The sequence below is a fragment of the Scyliorhinus canicula genome, chromosome 19 (genome assembly GCF_902713615.1).
Source record: "Scyliorhinus canicula chromosome 19, sScyCan1.1, whole genome shotgun sequence".
Taxonomy (NCBI): Eukaryota; Metazoa; Chordata; class Chondrichthyes; order Carcharhiniformes; family Scyliorhinidae; genus Scyliorhinus; species Scyliorhinus canicula.
The window spans coordinates 444,287-467,892 of NC_052164.1; the positions used below are offsets into that span (position 1 = coordinate 444,287).

At 47.1% G+C, this 23,606-nt stretch overlaps 1 protein-coding gene across 1 annotated transcript in view; it reads left to right on the forward strand.

Moving 5' to 3' along the window:
- The window catches only part of tubg1 (tubulin, gamma 1), an 85,129-nt gene that overhangs the window by 31,416 nt on the left and 30,107 nt on the right, over nt 1-23,606 (forward strand). Inside the window, exons 5-7 of the mRNA XM_038779849.1 lie at nt 4,406-4,485; nt 21,603-21,729; nt 21,879-21,965. Coding sequence (XP_038635777.1) covers nt 4,406-4,485; nt 21,603-21,729; nt 21,879-21,965 — 294 coding nt within the window. The remainder of the gene's footprint in view (nt 1-4,405; nt 4,486-21,602; nt 21,730-21,878; nt 21,966-23,606) is intronic.

The window sequence follows — 23,606 nt, forward strand, 5'->3', positions numbered from 1 at the left end:
ATCATCTCTACCTGCCCCACTTTGTAATTATACTTTAAAGAATATATTTTTAAAACAGGAAAAAAAACCAAAAGGACCCCTCCCCACCCCTGTCCTCCTGATGTTTACCAATCCTTAAAGAAGGAGATGAATAGCTTCCACCACAAATGGAAACCCTCCTCTGACCCCTCATGGCAAACTTTATCTTTTCAAATGGAGGAATTCTGCCTTATCACTCACCCATCCCTCTGCCTTAGGCAGTTTCAAGGCTGGCCAACCAAACAAAATCCTCCTCCGGGCTATCGGGGGCACAGAGGCTAAACGCGTTGGCCCCTCCCTTCATCTGCAATCTTGGATCCTCCAAAACTCCCCACATGTGGGCTTGATGCTAGCCTCAGCCCGATAATCTCTGACATTGTCCTCGCAAAGGATTCCCAAAACACCACCAGTTCCAGACAAGACCAAACCATGTGGGGTTTGGTGGCGGATACGCAGACAGGAAGTGGAGATTACGCAGACTGGCTCCGAGGCAGATGTGTCAGAAAAACAAGTGGAAAGGTTTTGGGAAGCATTAACTCATCCCGGCCACACTGATTTCCTGGACTCGTTTTGATCGCCACAAGGGGTCAGAGCAAAATTTCCCAGAATCTTTTCCCATATTGACCCTGGGTTTTGAGTTCTGGTTTTTCGAGCCTCCCTGGAGATCACATGGTCTGGATCATGGATGGAGATTAGTCTGCAGGGAGCAGTTGGAAGGCGGAGCAACAACACAGTGTACATTGTAGCTAAGAAGGGGGAGGTCACAGGGGGGGTGTGGCCTGGTTCGCTTGTGGAAGGTCTGCACTAAATTTGAAAGTGAACACTGCAAAACTAATTAATAAATTAATTGACTAAGTACAGGTGGTTGGGCAAGCGATGTGCTGTAGCTGCAGGGTGTGGGAGCTGGGCAGGCGATGTGCTGTAGCTGCAGGGTGTGGGAGCTGGGCAGGCAATGTGCTGTAGCTGCAGGGTGTGGGAGCTGGGCAGGCAATGTGCTGTAGCTGCAGGGTGTGGGAGCTGGGCAGGCGATGTGCTGCAGGGTGTGGGAGCTGGGCAGGCGATGTGCTGCAGGGTGTGGGAGCTGGGCAGGCAATGTGCTGTAGCTGCAGGGTGTGGGAGCTGGGCAGGCAATGTGCTGCAGCTGCAGGGTGTGGGAGCTGGGCAGGCGATGTGCTGCAGGGTGTGGGAGCTGGGCAGGCGATGTGCTGCAGGGTGTGGGAGCTGGGCAGGCAATGTGCTGTAGCTGCAGGGTGTGGGAGCTGGGCAGGCAATGTGCTGTAGCTGCAGGATGTGGGAGCTGGGCAGGCGATGTGCTGCAGGGTGTGGGAGCTGGGCAGGCGATGTGCTGCAGGGTGTGGGAGCTGGGCAGGCAATGTGCTGTAGCTGCAGGGTGTGGGAGCTGGGCAGGCAATGTGCTGTAGCTGCAGGATGTGGGAGCTGGGCAGGCGATGTGCTGTAGCTGCAGGATGTGGGAGCTGGGCAGGCGATGTGATGTAGCTGCTGGATGTGGGAGCTGGGCAGGCAATGTGCTGTAGCTGCAGGATGTGGGAGCTGGGCAGGCGATGTGCTGCAGGGTGTGGGAGCTGGGCAGGCAATGTGCTGTAGCTGCAGGATGTGGGAACTGGCAGATCCCATTCGAGCTGCAGTGACCACATCTGCAGCAGGTGTTTGCAGCTTGAGGAATTTCGGCTCAGAGTTGGTGAGCTGGAGTCTGAGCTTCAGAGACGGTGGCACACCCGGGAAGGGGAGATTTGCCTGAACCCTTTGTTTCAGGAGGCAGCCACATCCCATAGATTAAGTCCCTCAAAGTCAGTCAGTGGTCAGGGACAGCAGGTGATTGTGAGTGAGGCAGATGGAGGGATTCTGAATTCAGGAACGGAGGACCTCGGCTCTTGACTTTGTCTGACAGGTTGGAGGTACCTGCTCCCTGTGTAGATGAGGAAAAGGGCTGTAGGGAGGATGGGCTAACTGACCACCATTGTGATACAGGAGGCCATTCAAGCGTGGAGGTGATGGCAAAAAGACAAGTAGTAGTGGTAGGGGATTCTATAATTAGGGGGACTGATAGCATCCTTTGTAAGCAGGACCGAGAGTCCCGCATGGTATGTTGCCTGCCCAGTGCCAGGGTGAGGGACATCTCTGACCGGCTGAAAGGATATTGGACCGGGAGGGGGAGAATCCAGTTGTTGTGGTCCACGTTGGGACAAACAACATCGGCAAGACTCGGAAAGAGGACCTGTTTGGAGAATATCAGGAATAGGTCCTCAAGGGTTATAATTGCTGGATTACTACCTGTAGCCCCTGAGAATTGGTGTAGGGATGAGAAAATTAGGGAAGTAAACACGTGGCTAAAGGAGTGTTGCTGGAAAGAGGGGTTCCAATTCCTGGGGCACTGGCATCAGTATTGAGACAGGAGGGATTTGTACTGTTGGGACCTGAACTAATCTAGGACCAGTGTTCCAGCGGGAAGAGAAAATAGGCTTGTCACATGGACTTTAAACTAACAAGTGGGTGGGAAAGAAAGGGTAAAACTATGGGAAGTACAATGGTTAATAGGAACCAAAATACGAGAAGTTAGCACGTGGGGAGATGGGTTCAATTACAGGGAAAGTTATGAAAAAAGATAAAGGGAAGAAGAATTCAGGAGATGTTATTAATGGATGTTAGGATTCAAAAAGAAGGTATAAAAACTATAATAAGGGCACTTTACCTAAATGCTCGTAGCATTCCCACTATGCTGCTCGCTGATGCTTTGATCTTTAAGTCATCTTTGTCTACAGGAATAGTGCCAGAGGACTGGAGGATAGCAAATGTTGTCCCCTTGTACAAGAAGGGGAGTAGAGATAACCCCGATAACTATAGACCAGTGAGCCTTACTTATGTTGTGGGAAAAGTCTTGGAAAGATTTATAAGAGATAGGATGTATAATCATCTGGAAAGGAATAATTTGATTAGAGATAGTCAACATGGTTTTGTGAAGGGTAGGTCGTGCCTCACAAACCTCATTGAGTTCTTCGAGAAGGTGACCAAACAGGTGGATGAGGGTAAAGCAGTTGATGTGGTGTATATGGATTTCAGTAAAGCGTTTGATAAGGTTCCCCACGGTAGGCTATTGCAGAAAATACAGAGGCTTGGGATTCAGGGTGATTTAGCAGTTTGGATCAGAAATTGGCTAGTTGATAGAAGACAAAGAGTGGTGGTTGATGGGAAATGCTCTGACTGGTGTCCAGTTACTAGTGGTGTGCCACAAGGATCTGTTTTGGGGCCGTTGCTGTTTGTCATTTTTATAAATGAACTGGAGGAGGGCGTAGAAGGATGGGTGAGTAAATTTGCAGATGACACTAAAGTCGGTGGAGTTGTGGACAGTGCAGCTGGGCTGACAGGTGGCAAATGGAGTTTAATGCGGAAAAGTGAGAGGTGATTCATTTTGGAAGGAATAACAGAAAGGCAGAGTACTGGGCTAATGGTAAGATTCTTGGTAGTGTGGATGAGCAGAGAGATCTCGGTGTCCATGTCCATAGATCCCTGAAAGTTACCACCCAGGTTGAGAGGGTTATTAAGAAGGCGTACGGTGTGTTAGCTTTTATTGGTAGAGGAGTTGAGTTTCGGAGCCATGAGGTCATGTTGCAGTTGTACAAAACTCTGGTGCGGCCGCATTTGGAGTATTGTGTGCAGTTCTGGTCGCCACATTATAGGAAGGATGTGGAAGCATTGGAAAGGGTACAGAGGAGATTTACCAGAATATTGCCTGGTATGGCGGGAAGATCTTACGAGGAAAGGCTGAGGGACTTGAGGCTGTTTTCGTTAGAGAGAAGGTTAAGAGGTGACTTAATTGAGGCATACAAGATGATCAGAGTATTAGATAGGGTGGACAGTGAGAGCCTTTTTCCTCGGATGGTGATGTCCAGCATGAGGGGACATAGTTTTAAATTGAGGGGAGATAGATATAGGACAGATGTCAGAGGTAGGTTCTTTACTCAGAGAGTAGTAAGGGCGTGGAATGCCCTGCCTGCAACAGTCGTGGACTCGCCAACACTAAACTCATTCAAATGGTCATTGGATAGGCATATGGACGATAAGGGAATAGTGTAGAGGGACTTTAGAGGGGTTTCACAGGACGGCGCAACATCGTGGGCCGAAGGGCCTGTACTGCGCTGTTATGTTCTATGTTCTAAACCCACCCTTTTGCTAATGAGGACAGCCGTCTCTCTCGTTTTTGAGTCCAAGCCCGAGTAGAACACTTGTCCCTTCACACCTTATTGATTTTTGAGTTTGGATCTGCTGTGAGTTTAAACTGTTTCAGTTTGTGCTGTAATGTCTGTCAACGCTGCCTAACCAGTTTGTATAGTCATGTTTTCTGCTGTATTTTTTCTGTTTTTGGCTGTAGGGCTTTGTTTTATGTCATTCCATTGCTGGAGGGACGGGTTCTGGACTGGGTTCCTACCTCTTGGAGAAGTTAAATGACAGGCGAGTGACATACTTAATTGTAGATATGAGCCACTAACTGCTGTGAAAAGTGATTCCCCCTCTCTCGCGCTCTCTCTCTCTCTTCCTCTCTCTCTCCCTCCCTCTCCTCTCTCCCTCTCCTTTTCTCTCTCCCTCTCCTCTCTCTCTGCATTCTGATCTGGAAGAAAGATGGGGATGTTTTGAGTTTGTTATGCCTGGTGATGGTGAGATCTGGGCTGTGATCTCGAATGTCTCCAGGGTACCTTGTGAGACAGTTTGGTTTGGAAGTAGCCATTCGTCACAGAATCCACGATGACAGCATTGCTCCAACAATCTTATTGGTCTTGCCGATTCCTTGGTGCCCTATGCACGTTGGCCAAGCTATCTAACTGGTTCTCAGCCTTGGCATTGAAGTCCCCCAGAAGGTACACCTGCTCAGTGCTTGGAATTCTGTTGATGGCAGCATCGTGCCTAAGAATTGACCGGTGAAATCTGAGGTGGAGGACAGTATCCAGGCATAGATGCACATGAAGTTAACTGGGCACCACTGTTGAAAACTGATGAGTAAGGAGCCTCTTGCAGCCTTTAGAGGGGAATTCAGTCATCACTAGTAGTGTGTTTTTTTACTGTAAAACCCACATCCATGTTTACGTGTTGTCTCTTGAGTTTTTGCCTGCTGGAACCACATGTGGTGCCCCTGCTAAAGCATTTGTTTTGAATGAGCCTAGTTTCTTGCAGTGGAACAACAAACACATTGAGCTTTGTAAATCTTTCTGTCAAAATCTTTAGTCTTGATTAATAAGGGGATCAGGGGTTATGATAGAAGGCAGGAGAATGGGGGTGAGAAAATATCAGCCATGATTGAATGGCGGAGCAGACACGATGGGCTGTGTGGCCTAATTCTGCTCCTATGTCTTAGGGTATTATAAGCACAGGTGCCTTGTGTGTGTCATATGCAGAAAGTTGTCAGAAAGGTCAGAGATCATGGTCCTAACATTCCAGCTTACAATACAAAAGACTGCTGTTTTCTCTGTCGACTTTCTCTTGTCTGGTGCATTGATTTGTAACCCACTTGTTGAGAGATGACTCACTCCAAGCACCCATTACGATTGAATGTGAGAAATAGCAGCAGCAATAGACCATTCAGCCCCTGGAGCCTAATCTGCTTTTCAATAATTTTAGCTACATCAATTCCACTTCTTCCTATTTCCAGATCACTTAATTCCTTGAGTGTCCAAAACTCAATTGATCTTAGTCTTGATAACACTAAATGAAGACCTCTATAATCCTCTGTGTAAAGAACTTGAAATATTTGCTTGAATCTGGGAACGGTGTCCTCGCAATCAGTGTCACAGCGAACCAGTCTGGGAATGGTGTCCTCACAGTCAGCGTCACAGCGAACCAGTCTGGGAATGGTGTCCTTGCAGTCAGTGTCACAGTGAACCAGCCTGGGAACAGTGTCCTCGCAGTCAGCGTCACAGTGAAGCAGTCTGGGAATGGTGTCCTCGCAGTCAGCGTCACAGTGAAGCAGTCTGGGAATGGTGTCCTCACAGTCAGTGTCACAGCGAACCAGTCTGGGAATGGTGTCCTCACAGTCAGTGTCACAGTGAACCAGTCTGGGAACGGTGTCCTTGCAGTCAGTGTCACAGTGAACCAGTCTGGGAACGGTGTCCTTGCAGTCAGTGTCACAGCGAACCAGTCTGGGAATGGTGTCCTCACAGTCAGCGTCACAGTGAAGCAGTCTGGGAACGGTGTCCTCGCAGTCAGCGTCACAGTGAAGCAGTCTGGGAACAGTGTCCTCGCAGTCAGCGTCACAGTGAACCAGCCTGGGAACGGTGTCCTCGCAGTCAGCGTCACAGTGAAGCAGTCTGGGAATGGTGTCCTCACAGTCAGCGTCACAGTGAACCAGCCTGGGAACGGTGTCCTTGCAGTCAGTGTCACAGTGAACCAGTCTGGGAACGGTGTCCTTGCAGTCAGTGTCACAGCGAACCAGTCTGGGAATGGTGTCCTTGCAGTCAGTGTCACAGCGAACCAGCCTGGGAACGGTGTCCTTGCAGTCAGTGTCACAGTGAACCAGTCTGGGAACGGTGTCCTTGCAGTCAGTGTCACAGCGAACCAGTCTGGGAACGGTGTCCTCACAGTCAGCGTCACAGCGAACCAGTCTGGGAACAGTGTCCTCGCAGTCAGCGTCACAGCGAACCAGTCTGGGAATGGTGTCCTCGCAGTCAGCGTCACAGTGAACCAGCCTGGGAACGGTGTCCTCGCAGTCAGCGTCACAGTGAACCAGCCTGGGAACGGTGTCCTCGCAGTCAGCGTCACAGTGAAGCAGTCTGGGAATGGTGTCCTCACAGTCAGCGTCACAGTGAACCAGCCTGGGAACGGTGTCCTTGCAGTCAGTGTCACAGTGAACCAGTCTGGGAATGGTGTCCTCACAGTCAGCGTCACAGTGAAGCAGTCTGGGAACATAAGAACTAGGAGCAGAAGTGGACCGTCCGGCCCTTAGAGCCTGCTCCGCCATTCTATAAGATCATGGCTGATCTATTCGTGGTCTCAGAGCCACTTACCCGCATTCTCGCCATATCCTGTAATTCCTTTATTTTTCAAAAAAACATCTACCCTATCTTTAAATATATTCAATGAAGTAGCGTCTACTACTCCTTTCGGTAGGGAATTCCATACTTTAACCACCATCTGAGTGAAAAAGTTCCTCCTTGATTCAGTCCTAAATCTGCTCCCCCTAATCTTGAGGCTATGCCCTCTTGTCCTACTTTCACCTACCAGTGGAAACATCCTTTCTACTTCTATCTTATCCATTCCCTTCAAAATTTTATGTTTCTATTAGATCCCCCCTCAACCTTCTGAATTCCAGTGAATATAATCCCAATCTACTCAGCCTCTCCTCATACGATAACCCCCTCAACTCCGGAATCAGCCGAGTGAACCTCCTCTGCCCCCCCTCTAGTGCTAGCACATCCTTTCTCAAGTGTGGAGACCAAAACTGCACACAGTACTCCAGGTGTGGCCTCACCAGCACCTTGTACAACTGCAACATTACCTCTCTACTTTTAAACTCAATCCCCTTCGCAACGAAGGACAAAATTCCATTTGCCTTCCTAATTACTTGTTGCACCTGCAGACCAACCTTCTGGGGTGAGCACAGTAAGAAGTCTTACAACACCAGGTTAAAGTCCAACAGGTTTGTTTCAAACACGAGCTTTCGGAGCGCAGCTCCTTCCTCAGGTGAATGGAGAGGTATGTTCCAGAAACATTTATATAGACAAAGTCAGAGATGCTGGACAATGCTTGGAATGCGAGCATCTGCAGGTAATCAAATCATTACAGACCCAGGGAGAGGGATAATCACAGGTTAAAGAGGTGTGAATTGTCTCAAGCCAGAACAGTTACTAGGATTTTGCAAGTCCAGGCCAGATGGTGGGGGGTGGATGTAATGCGACATGAATCCAAGATCCCTGTTGAGGCCGCACTCATGCGTGCGGAACTTAGCTATAAGTTTTTGCTCGGCAATTCTGCGTTGTCGCTTGTCCTGAAGACCACCTTGGAGAACGCTTACACGGAGGAATTCATCAGGCGAATGAGGCTCCGGGAATTCTTCCACAGACCCCAGGAGGCCGACAGCGAACCCAAGGAGACGACCAATGAACCGGAACAGCAGACCGCGAGATCTGCGGTGCAGCAAACGAAAAGGAATGAGTCGAATTGGACCCCTCCGGAAGGCCGCTACCCTAGACTCGACATGTATGCTGAAGCCGTCAGAAGTCGTGTCAATGCCAGATTCATCAGTCGCATTCACAAGGCAGCCCCGAATGCCATCCGCGTTCTCAAAACCAACCGCAACATTGTCATCAAACCAGCAGACAAAGGAGGGGCCACCGTCATACTGAATAGAACTGACTACTGCAAAGAAGTATACCGACAACTCAACAACCAGGAACACTACAGACAGTTACCCGCAGATCCAACCAAGGAACACATCCGCCAACTCAACAGACTGATCAGGACCTTTGATCCAGACCTTCAGAGCACCCTGCGTGCTCTCATCACACGTAAGCCCCGCATTGGAGATCTCTACTGCCTCCCGAAAATACACAAGGCCAACACACCAGGCCGTCCTATCGTTTCAGGCAATGGGACCCTGTGTGAGAACCTCTCTGGCCACATCGAGGGCATCTTGAAACCCATCGTACAAGGTACACCCAGCTTCTGTCGCAACACGACCGACTTCCTACAGAAACTCAGCACCCATGGACCAGTTGAACCAGGAACATTCCTCGTCACAATGGATGTCTCGGCACTCTACACCAGCACCCCCATGACGACGGCATTGCTGCAACAGTTTCAGTCCTCAACACTGACAACTGCCAATCTCCAGACGCAATTCTGCAACTCATCCGCTTCATTCTAGATCACAACATCTTCACCTTCGACAACAAATTCTTCATCCAGATGCATGGAACAGCCATGGGCCCAAATTTGCACCTCAATATGCCAACATCTTCATGCACAAGTTTGAACAAGACTTCCTCGCCACACAGGACCTGCAACCGATGTTATACACCAGATACATCGATGACATTTTTTTCCTTTGGACCCACAGCGAAGAATCACTGAAACGACTACACGATGAGATCAATAAATTCCATCCCACCACCGACCTCCTCAGAAGACAAATAAGGGACACCACTGACAGAGTACCCTTCGTCGTCCAGTACTTTCCTGGGGCGGAGAAACTACGACATCTTCTTCGCAGCCTTCAACACATCATCAATGAAGATTAACATCTTGCCAAGGTCATCCCCACACCCCCACTACTGGCCTTCAAACAACCGTGCAACCTCAAACAAACCATTGTTTGCAGCAAATTACCCAGCCTTCAGAACAGCGACCACGACACCACACAACTCTGCCAGGACAATCTCTGCAAGACATGCCAGATCATTGACTTGGATACCACCATTACACGTGGTAACACCACCCACCAGGTACGCGGCACATACTCGTGTGACTCGACCAATGTAGTCTACCTCTTACGCTGCAGGAAAGGATGTCCCGAAGCGTGGTACATTGGCGAGAACATGCAGACACTGCGACAACGAATGAACGGGTATCGTGCGACAATCACCAGGCAGGAATGTTCCCTTCCAGTCGGGGAACACTTCAGCAGTCAAGGGCATTCAGCCTCTGATCTCCGGGTAAGCGTTCTCCAAGGTGGTCTTCAGGACAAGCGACAACGCAGAACTGCCGAGCAAAAACTTATAGCTAAGTTCCGCACGCATGAGTGCGGCCTCAACAGGGATCTTGGATTCATGTCGCATTACATCCACTTCCCACCATCAGGCCTGGACTTGCGAAATCCTAGCAACTGTTCTGGCTTGAGACAATTCACACCTCTTCAACCTGCGATTATCCCTCTCCCTGGATCTGTAATGATTTGATTACCTGCAAATGCCTGCATTCCAAGCATTGTCCAGCATCTCTGACTTTGTCTATATAAATGTGTCTGGAACATAACTCACCATTCACCTGAGGAAGGAGCTGCGCTCCGAAAGCTTGTGTTTGAAACAAACCTGTTGGACTTTAACCTGGTGTTGTAAGACTTCTTACTTATATTCTGTGCCAGTTTTTTTTTCATGTTCTATCTTACTTTTCTTTATGGCTCTTTTCGTGGCTTTCTGCTGACCTTTAAAGTTTTCCCAATCTTTTAGTTTCCCGCTGATCTTGGCCACTTTGTCAGCCTTCTCTTTCAATTTGACAGCCTCATGTATCTCCTTAGACACCCATGATAGATTACCTCTTTTCTTACAATTCTTCCTTCTCACTGGAATATACTTTTGTTGAGCACTATGAAAGATTTCTTTGCAAGTACTCCACTGCTCCTCAACTGTCCTACCATAAAATATTTGTTTCCAGTCCAATTTAGCGAGGTCCTTCCTCATTCTATCGTAGTCCCCTTTGTTCAAGCATAGGACCCTGGTATTGGATTCTATCATCACACTCTCCATCTGTATACTAAATTCAACCATGCTGTGATCACTCCTCCCAAGAGGATCCCTAACGATGAGGTCATTAATTATTCCTGCCTCATTACACAGGACCAGATCTAGGATAGCTTGCTCTCTCGTCAGTTCCATTACATATTGTTCCAGAAAACTATCCCGGATACATTCAACGAACTCCTCTTCAAGGCTATCCTGACCGAGCTGATTTGACCAATCTATATGCAGATTAAAATCTCCCATGATAACTGCTGCACCCTTTTCACAGGCATTAGTTATCTCTTCATTTACTGCCCGTCCCAGTGTGATGCTATTATTTGGTGGCCTATAGACTATGCCTATCAGTGTCTTTTTCTTCTTAGAATTTCTAATTTCTACCCAAATGGATTCTGGGAACGGTGTCCTCGCAGTCAGTGTCACAGTGAAGCAGTCTGGGAACGGAGTCCTGCAGTCAGTGAGACAGTGAAGCAGTAATGATTTTCAAAAGGTTTTTTTTTGGACAATGGGATTAATTGAGAAACAGCACAAAGAAGTGAAAGTCAGGATTGTTTTAATAAAGTAATATCAATAAAGAAAGTAGAGTAAAGGAAGTAAAGTTGATGTAAGGGAGCTACGTTAATAGTGTTCTTATATGGGGAGCAGTGCTGCCTCATGGTGCCAAGGACTTGGGTTCAATCCCGGCCCTGGGTCGGTGTCCATGTGGTGTTTGCACATTCTCCCCGTGTCTTCGTGGGTCTCGAGGTACGTGCAAGGTACGTAGATTGGTCACGCTAAATTGCCCCTTAATTGGAAAAATTATTTTAAAATTGTATTCTTATCTAAGCATAATTTTTGATTTAAAAAGGGAGTAAATAAGGGGCTTAAGGGTAGTTAAGGAGAGCTCGTACCCTTAACAAAGGGGAGTTTGGCAAGATTGGACGGTATTTATTTTATTCCAAAGGGGCTGACGAACCAGGCAGATGAGTTGAGGACATAAATTAAAACATGGGGATATGATGTAATTGCTGTCATTGAGACATGGCTGAGAGAGGGACAGGATTGGCAGCTCAATATTCCAGGATATAGAATCTTTAGGCGAGATAGGGAAGGAGGCAAAAGAGGACATAGAACATAGAACGATACAGCGCAGTACAGGCCCCTCGGCCCTCGATGTTGCACCGACATGGAAAAAAAAAACTAAAGGCCATCTAACCTACACTATGCCCTTATCATCCATATGCTTATCCAATAAATTTTTTAATGCCCTCAATGTTGGCGAGATCACTACTGTTGCAGGTAGGGCATTCCACGGCCTCACCACTCTTTGCGTAAAAAACCCACCTCTGACCTCTGTCCTATATCTATTACCCCTCAATTTAAGGCTATGTCCCCTCGTGCTAGCCACCTCCATCCGCGGGAGAAGGCTCTCGCTGTCCACCCTATCTAACCCTCTGATCATTTTGTATGCCTCTATTAAGTCACCTCTTAACCTTCTTCTCTCTAACGAAAACAACCTCAAGTCCATCAGCCTTTCCTCATAAGATTTTCCCTCCATACCAGGCAACATCCTGGTAAATCTCCTCTGCACCCGTTCCAAAGCTTCCACGTCCTTCCTATAATGGGGCGACCAGAACTGTACGCAATACTCCAAATGCGGCCGTACCAGAGTTTGGTACAGCTGCATCATGACCACATGGCTCCGGAACTCAATCCCTCTACCAATAAAGGCCAACACACCATAGGCCTTCTTCACAACCCTATCAACCTGGGTGGCAACTTTCAGGGATCTATGTACATGGACACCGAGATCCCTCTGCTCATCCACACTACCAAGAATTTTACCATTAGCCAAATATTCCGCATTCCTGTTATTCTTTCCAAAGTGAATCACCTCACACTTCTGCACATTAAACTCCATTTGCCACCTCTCAGACCAGCTCTGCAGCTTATCTATGTCCCTCTGTAACCTGCAACATCCTTCCGCACTGTCTACAACTCCACCGACTTTAGTGTCGTCTGCAAATTTACTCACCCATCCTTCTGCGCCCTCCTCTAGGTCATTTATAAAAATGACAAACAGCAACGGCCCCAGAACAGATCCTTGTGGTACGCCACTCGTAACTGAACTCCATTCTGAACATTTCCCATCAACTACCACTCTCTGTCTTCTTTCAACTAGCCAATTTCTGATCCACATCTCTAAATCACCCTCAATCCCCAGCCTCCGTATTTTCTGCAATAGCCGACCGTGGGGAACCTTATCAAACGCTTTACTGAAATCCATATACACCACATCAACTGCTCTACCCTCGTCTACCTGTTCAGTCACCTTCTCAAAGAACTCGATAAGGTGTGTGAGGCATGACCTACCCTTCACAAAACCATGCTGACTATCCCTAATCATATTATTCCTATCTAGATGATTATAAATCGTATCTTTTATAATCCTCTCCAAGACTTTACCCACCACAGACGTTAGGCTCACCGGCCTATAATTACCGGGGTTATCTCTACTCCCCTTCTTGAACAAAGGGACCACATTTGCTATCCTCCAGTCCTCTGGCACTATTCCTGTAGCCAATGATGACCTAAAAATCAAAGCCAAAGGCTCAGCAATCTCTTCCCTGGCTTCCCAGAGAATCCTAGGATAAATCCCATCCGGCCCCGGGGACTTATCTATTTTCACCTTGTCCAGAATTGCCAACACTTCTTCCCTACGCACCTCAATGCCATCTATTCTAATAGCCTGGGTCTCAGCATTCTCCTCCACAATATTATCTTTTTCTTGAGTGAATACTGACGAAAAGTATTCATTTAGTATCTCGCTTATCTCCTCAGCCTCCACACACAACTTCCCACCACTGTCCTTGACTGGCCCTACTCTTACCCTAGTCATTCTTTTATTCCTGACATACCTATAGAAAGCTTTTGGGTTTTCCTTGATCCTACCTGCCAAAGACTTCTTATGTCCCCTCCTTGCTCGTCTCAGCACTCTCTTTAGATCCTTCCTCGCTTCCTTGTAACTATCAAGCGCCCCAACTGAAACTTCACGCCTCATCTTCACATAGGCCTCCTTCTTCCTCTTAACAAGAGATTCCACTTCTTTGGTAAACCACGGTTCCCTCGCTCGACCCCTTCCTCCCTGCCTGACTGGTACGTACTTATCAAGAACATGCAATAGCTGTTCCTTGAACAAGCTCCACATATCCAGTGTGCCCAATCCTTGCAGCCTACTTCTCCAACCAACACATCCTAAGTCATGTCTAATGGCATCATAATTGCCCTTCCCCCAGCTATAACTCTTGCTCTGCGGGGTATACTTATCCCTTTCCATCACTAACGTAAAGGTCACTGAATTGTGGTCACTGTGTCCAAAGTGTTCACCTACCTCCAGATCTAACACCTGGCCTGGTTCATTACCCAAAACCAAATCCAAAGTGGCCTCACCTCTTGTTGGCCTGTCAACATATTGTGTCAGAAAACCCTCCTGCACACATTGTACAAAGAACGACCCATCCAATGTACTCGAACTATATCTTTTCCAGTCAATATTAGGAAAGTTAAAGTCTCCCATAACAACTACCCTGTTACTTTCGCTCTTTTCCAGAATCATCTTCGCCATCCTTTCCTCTACATCTCTAGAACTATTAGGTGGCCTATAGAAAACTCCCAACAGGGTGACCTCTCCTTTCCTGTTTCTAACCTCAGCCCATACTACCTCGGAAGAAGAGTCCCCATCTTGCATCCTTTCTACCACCGTAATACTGTCCTTGACTAGCAGCGCCACACCTCCCCCTCTTTTGCCCCCTTCTCTGACCTTACTAAAGCACCTAAACCCCGGAACCTGCAACAACCATTCCTGTCCCTGCTCTATCCATGTCTCTGAAATGGCCACAACATCGAAGTGCCAGGTACCAACCCATGCTGCCAGTTCCCCTACCTTATTTCGTATACTCCTGGCATTGAAATAGACACACTTCAAACCACAGACCTGAACAGTGCCGCCCTCCTGCGAAGTCAAAACTGTGCTCCTGACCTCTCTACTCTCAATCTCTCGCACCCCAAAACTACAATCCAGGTTCCCATGCCCCTGCTGAATTAGTTTAAACCCCCCCAAAGAGTACTAACAAATCTCCCCCCCAGGATATTGGTGCCCCTCAGGTTCAGATGTAGACCATCCTGTCTATAGAGGTCCCACCTTCCCCAGAAAGAGCCCCAGTTATCCAGAAATCTGAATCCCTCCCGCCTGCACCATCCCTGTAGCCACGTGTTTAATTGCTCTCTCTCCCTATTCCTCATCTCACTATCACGTGGCACGGGCAACAACCCAGAGATAACAACTCTGTTTGTTCTCGCTCTGAGCTTCCATCCTAGCTCCCTAAAGGCCTGCCTGACATCCTTGTCCCCTTTCCTACCTATGTCGTTAGTGCCAATGTGGACTACGACTTGGGGCTGCTCCCCCTCCCCCTTAAGGACCCGGAAAACACGATCCGAGACATCACGTACCCTTGCACCTGGGAGGCAACATACCAAACGTGAGTCTCTCTCGCTCCCACAAAATCTCCTATCTGTGCCCCTGACTATTGAGTCCCCAATTACTAATGTTCTACTCCTTTCCCCCCTTCCCTTCTGAGCAACAGGGACAGACTCCGTGCCAGAGGCCCGTACCCCATGGCTTACCCCTGGTAAGTCGTCCCCCCCACAAGTATCCAAAACGGTATACTTGTTACTCAGGGGAACGACCGCAGGGGGTCCCTGCACTGACTGCTTCTTCCCAGTCCCTCTTACAGTTGCCCATCTATCTCCAGTCTTTGGTGTAACTACTTCCCTGAAGCTCCTATCTATGACCCCCTCTGCCTCCCGAATGATCCGAAGTTCATCCAGCTCAAGCTCCAGGTCCCTAACACGGTTTTTGAGGAGCTGGAGTTGGGTGCACTTCCCACAGATGAAATCAACAGGGACACTGACGGCGTCCCTCACCTCAAACATTCTGCAGGAGGAGCATTGTACTGCCTTCCCTGACATCACCTCTAGATTTAAAAAAAAACAAGAAAAAGAAAAAGAAAGGAAGAGCTTACCTGATATTACCTCAAACCCTGATCCCGCTGAAAGGTAAGCAAATTTAAAGGCACTCACTCACCTTCACGACAGGCCCCTGCTCCCGCTTCCCAACCACCGTGGGGTGGGGGGGTTGGTTAGAGGAGGAGGTAGGGTGGGAAACACTCTCAAAGTGTTTCGGGTTTAACTGTCACTTGCCAACAGCCCCTCCACAAACCACCTTCAACTTAGGCTGACCGCACTGCACGTATGCAAATTTCCCCAGAACAGCTGATCAGTAGCTCTGCTCTGCTGCCCTCTGCTGGTTGCTTGCCTTTACTCAAACTCCTTGGGTCTTCTTCGCAGGTTCACCTTCAACTTAGGCTGACCGCACTGCACGTATGCAAATTTCCCCAGAACAGCTGATCAGTAGCTCTGCTCTGCTGCCCTCTGCTGGTTGCTTGCCTTTACTCAAACTCCTTGGATGGTCTTCGCAGGTTGACCTTCAACTTAGGCTGACCGCACTGCACGTATGCATATTTCCCCAGAACAGCTGATCAGTAGCTCTGCTCTGCTGCCCTCTGCTGGTTCTAGGAGGTGGCATTGCAATTTTGATCAGGGAATCAATTACAGCAGTAAGGAGAGGAGACATCTTGGAAATCTCTGCCGAATGAGTAGAGTTTAAAAACCAAAAAGGAGCAATCACATTGCTGGGAACGTTCTATAGACCCCCAAACAGGCCGAGAGGAACGGAAGAGCAGATGTGTAGGCAAATTTCAGAGAAGCATGAAAGTAATAAATCAGTGATGGTGCAGATTTCAACTTCGCCAAAATTAACTAGGGTAGTCATACTGTGAAAGGTTTAGAGGGAGCGGAGTTCTTAAAATGTGTCCAGGAGAGCTTTTAAAGCCAGTAGATAGAAGGTCCTACAAGCGAGGGGGAGATCCTGAACTTTAGGTGATGAAGACGGACAAGTGGTTGAAGTATCTGTGGGGGAGCATTTTGCAAACTGTGATCGTAACGCCATTAAATTCAAGATTATTATGGAAAAGGACACGGATGGGCCCGAGACCAAAGTTTTAATCTGAGGGAAGGCTGATTTTAATAAGAACAGATATGATTTCGCCAGAGTGGGTTGGGAGCAGGCACTTGAAGGTAAATCTGTGACAGAACCGTGGGATGCTTTCCGGAAGGAAATAGGGAGAGTCCAGGGCCAACATATTCCAGTCAGGAAAAACGGTGGGGCCAACAAATCCAATGAACCCTGGACATTGATAGATATACAACATTGGATAAGAAGAGGGTGGCTTATGGCAGATATCGCGGGCTCAAAACAGCAGAAATCCTCGAGGCGTATAGAATGTGCATGAGGGAAATAAGGAGAGCAAAAAGGGGCATACCAGCAGGTAAAATAAAGGAAAATCCGAAGTTGTTTCCAAGTCCATTAAGGGTAAAAGGATAACTAAGGAAAGAGTAGTGCCCATTAAGGACCAACAATAATCATTTACGTGTGTAACTGGGGTGTGTAGGTAGGGTTCTAAATTAATACTTTGTTATGGTGTTCACTGGTTAGAGAGATTATGTGGACACTGAAATCGGGGCAAAGGACTGTGATAAATTAAACATAGACAGGTAAGAGGTTCTGATTTGATTTGATTTATTATTGTCATGTATTAGTATACAGTGAAAATTTTCATGCATGCTATACAGACAACGCATACCGTGCATAGGGAAGGAAAGAGGGACCAAAGAATGTAATGTTGCAAACATAGCTAGGATGTAGAGAAAAGGGGCGGGATTCTCCGATCCCCGGCCGGGTCGGAGAATCGCTGGGCGGAGGCGTGAATCCCACCCCCGCCGGCTGCCGAATTCTCCGACGCCAGGGATTTGGCGGGGGCGGGAATCGCACCGCACCGGTTGGCGGCCGCTAGCAGCCCCCCCCCGCCCCCCGGCGATTCTCAGGCCCACAATGGGCCGAGGTTACTGCCCGTTTTTGGCCCGTCCCACTGGCGTAAATTATAGTAGGTATTTACCAGCGGGTCCTTGGGGGGGGCGTGGGGGATCTGGCCCTGGGAGGTGCCCTGGCCCACGATCAGGGCCCACCGATCCGCGGGCGGGCCTGTGCCATGGGGGCACTCTATTCTTCCACGTCGGCCGCTGTGGTCCTCCGCCATAGCCGACGCGCAGATGAACCCCCCCCTGCACATGCGCTGGGATGAGGCCAGCACACGCCGGCGGAGGCCCTTTGGTGCCCTTTGGCATGACACCAAGCCCCTTCCCCGCCGGCTGGCGCGGCGCAAAGAACCCCAGCGCCGGCCTGGCCCTTATCTGAAGGTGCGGAGGATTCCGCACCTTTGGGGCGGCCCAACGCGAAGCGGTTCACGCCACTCCATGCCGGAGTTGCCCGCCCCGCCAATTCCCGCAGAATCCCGCCCAAGATCACTTAATACGAGGAAGGTCCATTCAAAAGTCTGACGGCAGCAAGGAAGAAGCTGTTCTTGAGTCGGTTGGTACGTGACCTCGCACTGTCTTATTCCTGACGGAAGAAGGTGGAAGAGAGTACGTGCATGGTGTCCTTAATTATGCTGGTTGCCTTTCCGAGGCAGGGGGAATTGTAGAAGGAGTCAATGGATGGGAGGCTGGTTTGCATGATGGACTGGCCTACATTCATGTTCCTGTGACCTTGGGCAAAGCAAGATCCATACCAAGCTGTGATACAACCAGAAGGAACACTTTCTATGTGCTCTGGTTTCTGAGTGGTCTGGCAGGCTTGAAAGCAGACAAATATCCAGGGCCAGATGAAATGCATCCCAGGCTGTTGAGTGAGGCAAGGGAGGAAATAGAGACGCTGGCAATAGTTTTCAATTCCTCTCTGATCACAAGGAGAGGTGCGGAAGGACTGGAGGATAGCCAATATGGTACCATTACTCTAGGAGAGGAAAGGATAAATCCCGAAACTACAAGCCTCAGCAATTCTGAGATGCCAAATTAATCTGCATTTGGAGAGGCAGGGTTTAATCAAGAATAGTCAGCATGGTTTTGTTAAGGGGAGGTTAAGTTCAACCAATTTGATTGAATTTTTCAAAGAGGTGACTGGTGTGCAGATGAGGGAAATGCATTTGACATAGTCTGCTTGGACTTCAGCAAGGCTTTTGATAAGGTCCCACATGGGAGACTGATGGCGAAGGTAAAAGGACCTTGGTGTGCAGGTACACTGGTCCTTTAAGGAAGCAGAGCAGGTGGATACAGTGGTTACGAAGGCTTATGGTATACCTGCCTTTATTAGACGAGGCATAGAGTTTAAGAGCAGAGAGGTTATGCTGGAACTATATAAAACGTTTATTAGGCCATAGCTGGAGTATTGTGTACAATTTTGGGATCCACATTATAGGAGGCATGTGATAGCACTGGAAAGGGTGCAGAGGAGATTTACCGGGATGTTGCCTGGGCTGGAGAGTTTTAGTTATGAAGAGAGATTGGATAGACTGGGATTGTTTTCCTTGGAGCAGAGGAGATTGAGGTGGGGACATGATTGAGATGTATAAAATTATGAGGGGATTAGATAGAGTAAACAGGAAGAAACTTTACCCCTTGGTGGAGGGATCAATAACCAGGGACACAGATTTATGGTATGGCGCAAGAGGTTTAGAGGGGACGGGAGAAAAAACCTTTTCATCCAGAGGGTGTTGGGAGTCTGGAAATTTACCTGAAAGGGTAGTGGCGGCAGAGACTCTTAAAACATTTAAGAGGTATTTACATGTGCACTTGTGATTCCAAGGCTGGGGAAAGTGCTGTAAATTGGGATTATGATAATTGGATGGTTTTTGACCAGTGCAGACGCGATGGGCTGAAAGGCCTTTTCAGTGCTGTTGACCTCTGCTCTATAAAAAAGCTTCTCACCTCCAGTGTGATAAATGTAGGAATTTCAGTTATACACATTGTATTCCATGTATTGGATATATTTGGTGCATTAAGGATTAAAAGCCTAGGTTAGTGTGTGTATGACTGCTGTAATTGTGTTTTTTTTAAATCCTGGTTTACAAGAGCAGCAGACACTTTGAGGTACAATTAAAGCATCGTAAAAATGAAATCATCTTTCATTCCAACCCTGCATATTGTTTACCTGAAGTAGGGCTAATGGAATTTTATTTATATGAAGAAGATTCCTTGGGGAATAGATTATTAGAGACCTTGGGCGGGATTCTTCATTTTGCCGGCGCCCGGAGTTTCTGACGGCACGGGGCTGCCCCACAATGGGAAACCCCATTGACTGGCCGTCATAATGGAGAATCCCGCCAGCGGGTTGGGGAAGATATGTGGCGCGTCAGGGCGGAGAATCCAGCCCCTTGTGTTTTGCTTTAGTAAGGTGATGTAGTTAATGGGAGGAATCAGAGGCTGAAGCAGTTGGGTTTTGGAGTTCAGTTTTGATCTGTCTGAACAAACTAGCAGTTGCAATCAAAGCAGTCTCATGAACAGAACAGCAGTTTCTGAAAAGGCTGGGTTAAACAGCAGTTTGACACGGGCAAGAATCTGCAATTGGTTTCCTGAAGCATCTATTTCAAAGTGTTTCATCCAAGACTTCTCTTTACAGCAGATATTCTTGAGTTGGCTACCTGTATTTAAAAGTGGATTTTGACCTGGGATGGGTTTTGCTTGAGTGGAGATAAAAGGTAGCAGTTAGGATCTAGTGTTTCATTGTCATTGTTAAGTATTGTTTAACGGTAAATGAAAGCCATTTTCTTTATGATTTATAAGTTAGTAATACTGTGTTAGAAATAAAGTTTCTTTTATTATGCCATATCCCTATTTGTGTGTGAAATCACTCCTGGAGCGAATTATCCTTTCCTCGCCGTCATATAAATTAAGTAAAATATTGGGGTTTCTGTCCGGTATCCTAGCAACTGTTTGGGTCAGGTCCATGCTTTTAATATCAGTAGTAAATGGCCAATCCCTCACGCATTAGGACCACTTGATGACCACTTATACCACTGTGACCACATATTCTCAGCTTTCCAGCCAGGGGAAACAGCCTGTATGTGTCAAACCTTCTCCAAATTTTATGTTTCAATGAGATCACCTCAAGAGAGAGAATATAAGCCCATTTGTTTGAACACTCCTTTTATCCAGAAATCAAAATCTGGAGAACTTTCATTGCACTCCCTCAAAGGCAAGAATATCCTTCCTTCGGACTGGAGACCAAAACAGGGCTTGGATTGTGGTCTTAAAAATGCCTTCTGATATCAACGGCAGAACATCCTTATTGTTCAACACCCTTGCAACATAGGCTAACATACCATTTGCCTTCCTCAGTGCTTCCACTACTTCCAAGTGTTTTGTACACAAGGACACTCAAATCTCTGGATGCCAGTTCTCTTACCTTTTTTAAAAACCCTAGTTTTCCCTTCTTCCTACTAGAGTAGATCATTTTACATTTCTCAATGTTATACACCATGTGCCAACTTGCTCATTCACTCAACGGATCTGCTGGGCAGGTGGTGACATAGTGGTATTCTCGCTGGGCTAATAATTCAGAGACCCAGGGTAATGCTCTGGGGACCTGGGTTCAAATCCCACCATGGCAGATGGTGAAATATAATTTTTTTAAAATCTGGAATTAAAAGTCTTAATGGTGACCATGAAACCATTGTCGATTGTCGTAAAAACCATCTGATTCACTAATGTCCTTTGGGGAAGGAAATCTGCTGTCCTTACCTGGTCTGGTCTACATGTGACTCCAGATCCACAGCAATGTGATTGACTCTTAAATGCCCTCAGAAATACCCTAACAAAGCACTCAATTCAAGGGCAATTAAGGATGGCTAATAAATGCTGGCCCAGCCACCGATGCCCACATTCTCGAAATGATTTTTTTTTTAAAAGCTTCTTTGTGTTTTCACTATTTACTTTCCCATCTAGCTTTGTATTATCAACAAACGTGGTGTATGGTTGTTCCCTTTGTCTAATCATTGTCTTGGTGATTAGCTTGCAAGACCTGCATGAGAGTCACGTGGTGTTTCTTCTGATAGACTGACTATAAAAGTGTAATTATTCTAAAATTTTAGAAAACTGTTCAGAATACTCTAACGTATTTGTGTTAAATTCCTACAGGTACCCAAAGAAACTGGTGCAGACCTACTCTGTTTTTCCTAATCAGGATGAGATGAGTGATGTCGTGGTGCAGCCTTACAACTCACTCCTGACACTGAAGAGACTGACTCAGAATGCAGACTGCGTGGTAAATAACTGTGGGTGGAATGGTTGAAGTTGGTGCAGTAAAGTGTTTGGAGGGGTTGATGTCTTGAGCAAAAGTCTGGGGAAGTGGGCTAGTAGAATGGCATATTAATATGTGCAGGCCAGTAAAGTGCTGCTATTTTGGTCTTTAAGGTTGTTCTTGATAACACGGCACTGAATCGGATTGCAACAGACAGACTCCATATTCCGAACCCCTCGTTTTCTCAGATCAACCAGCTGGTAAGGAAAGGCGAATGATCATTATTCTGGATGGGGTGCATTGTTGTTGACCATTAATAAAATATTCCTCGATGCTTTGTAGCCCTGCAGTTAAAGGCCAGGAAAAGAAGAAATGTAACATAAACACACCCCAACTGAAGCAGGCTATGAACAATCATATTCAAAAGTTTGTCCTGTCCTGTGTTGGGATTTTGTTTTGGATGGATTCCAATTTGAATCAACCCAATTTACCAATAATTCATTCAACTCTGGTTTCAAACAAAACTTTAAACCCACAGGTGAGACAGAACACTTCAGATTACTCTTCAGGGGCTGGTTTAGCACACTGGGCTAAACAGCAGGCTTATAACGCAGAACAATGCCAGCTGCACGGGTTCAATTCCCATACCAGCCTTCCCGAGCAGGCGCTGGAATGTGGCGACTAGGGACTTTTCACAGTAACTTCATCGGTACCTACTTGTGACAATAAGTGATTATTATTTATTATGATAATGAATTCAAAGAAATTGTATTTAAAGAAAAATAAAAATTAGCACAGAATTGTAATATAGAATTTATTAAATCAAAATATAGACTCATCATACCTCCATACAATTAAAATTTATCACATGCTATCATTCTGTCTAATTTTCATATTCTCCGAGTCTGCGTGGGTCTCACCGGCACACCCAAAAGATAGGCAAGGTAGGTAGGTGAATTGACCTTGCTAAATTACCTCTTAATTGGAAAAATTACAAACAAACAAAAATTAACTTCATCTGTCACCTATCTGCTCACTCCAACAACTTTTCTCTAAGTTCTACACTGTTCACTTCTAAGTTTTACGTTATCCGCAGATTTTTATACGGCCCCTGCACAACAAGATCCAAATCATTAATATATATCAGGGGCAGCACGGTGGCACAGTGGTTAGCATTGCTGCCTACGGCGCTGAGGACCTGGGTTCGAATCCCGGCCCTGGGTCACTGTCCGTGTGTAGTTTGCACATTCTCCCCGTGTCTGCGTGGGTTTCACCCCCACAACCCAAAGATGTGCAGGATAGGTAGATTGGCCACTCTAAATTGCCCCTTAATTGGAAAAAATAATTGGGTACTCTAAATTTTTTAAAAAATTAATATACATCAGGAAAAGCAACGGTTCCAATACTTTTTTTTCCAATTAAGGGGCAAGTTAGTGTGGCCAATCCACCTAGCCTGCATATCTTTGGATTATGGGGTGAAACCCACGCAGACACGGGAAAAAGTGCAAACTCCACACAGTCAGTGACCCAGGGCCGGGATCGAATCCGGGTCCTCGGTACCGTAGGCAGCAGTGCTGACCACTGCGCCACACAAGGGTCCCAATGTTGACTCTTAGGGAACACCACTACAAACCGTCCTCCAGCCCCAAAAATATCCATTGACCAATACTGTCTGCTTCCTATAATTCAGCCAATTTTGTGTCCATGTTGCTCTTTTCCCTTATATTCCATGTGCCTTAACTGTTTTCGAGTTTATAGTGTAGCACTGTATTGATTGCCTTCTGAAAGTCCGAGTGCACCTCTTCAAAAAACTACCAAGTTAGTTAAATATGATTCTTCCTTTAGAAATCCATGCTGGCACATCCTAATTATCCCATATTTTTCCGTGTGACTAATTCTGT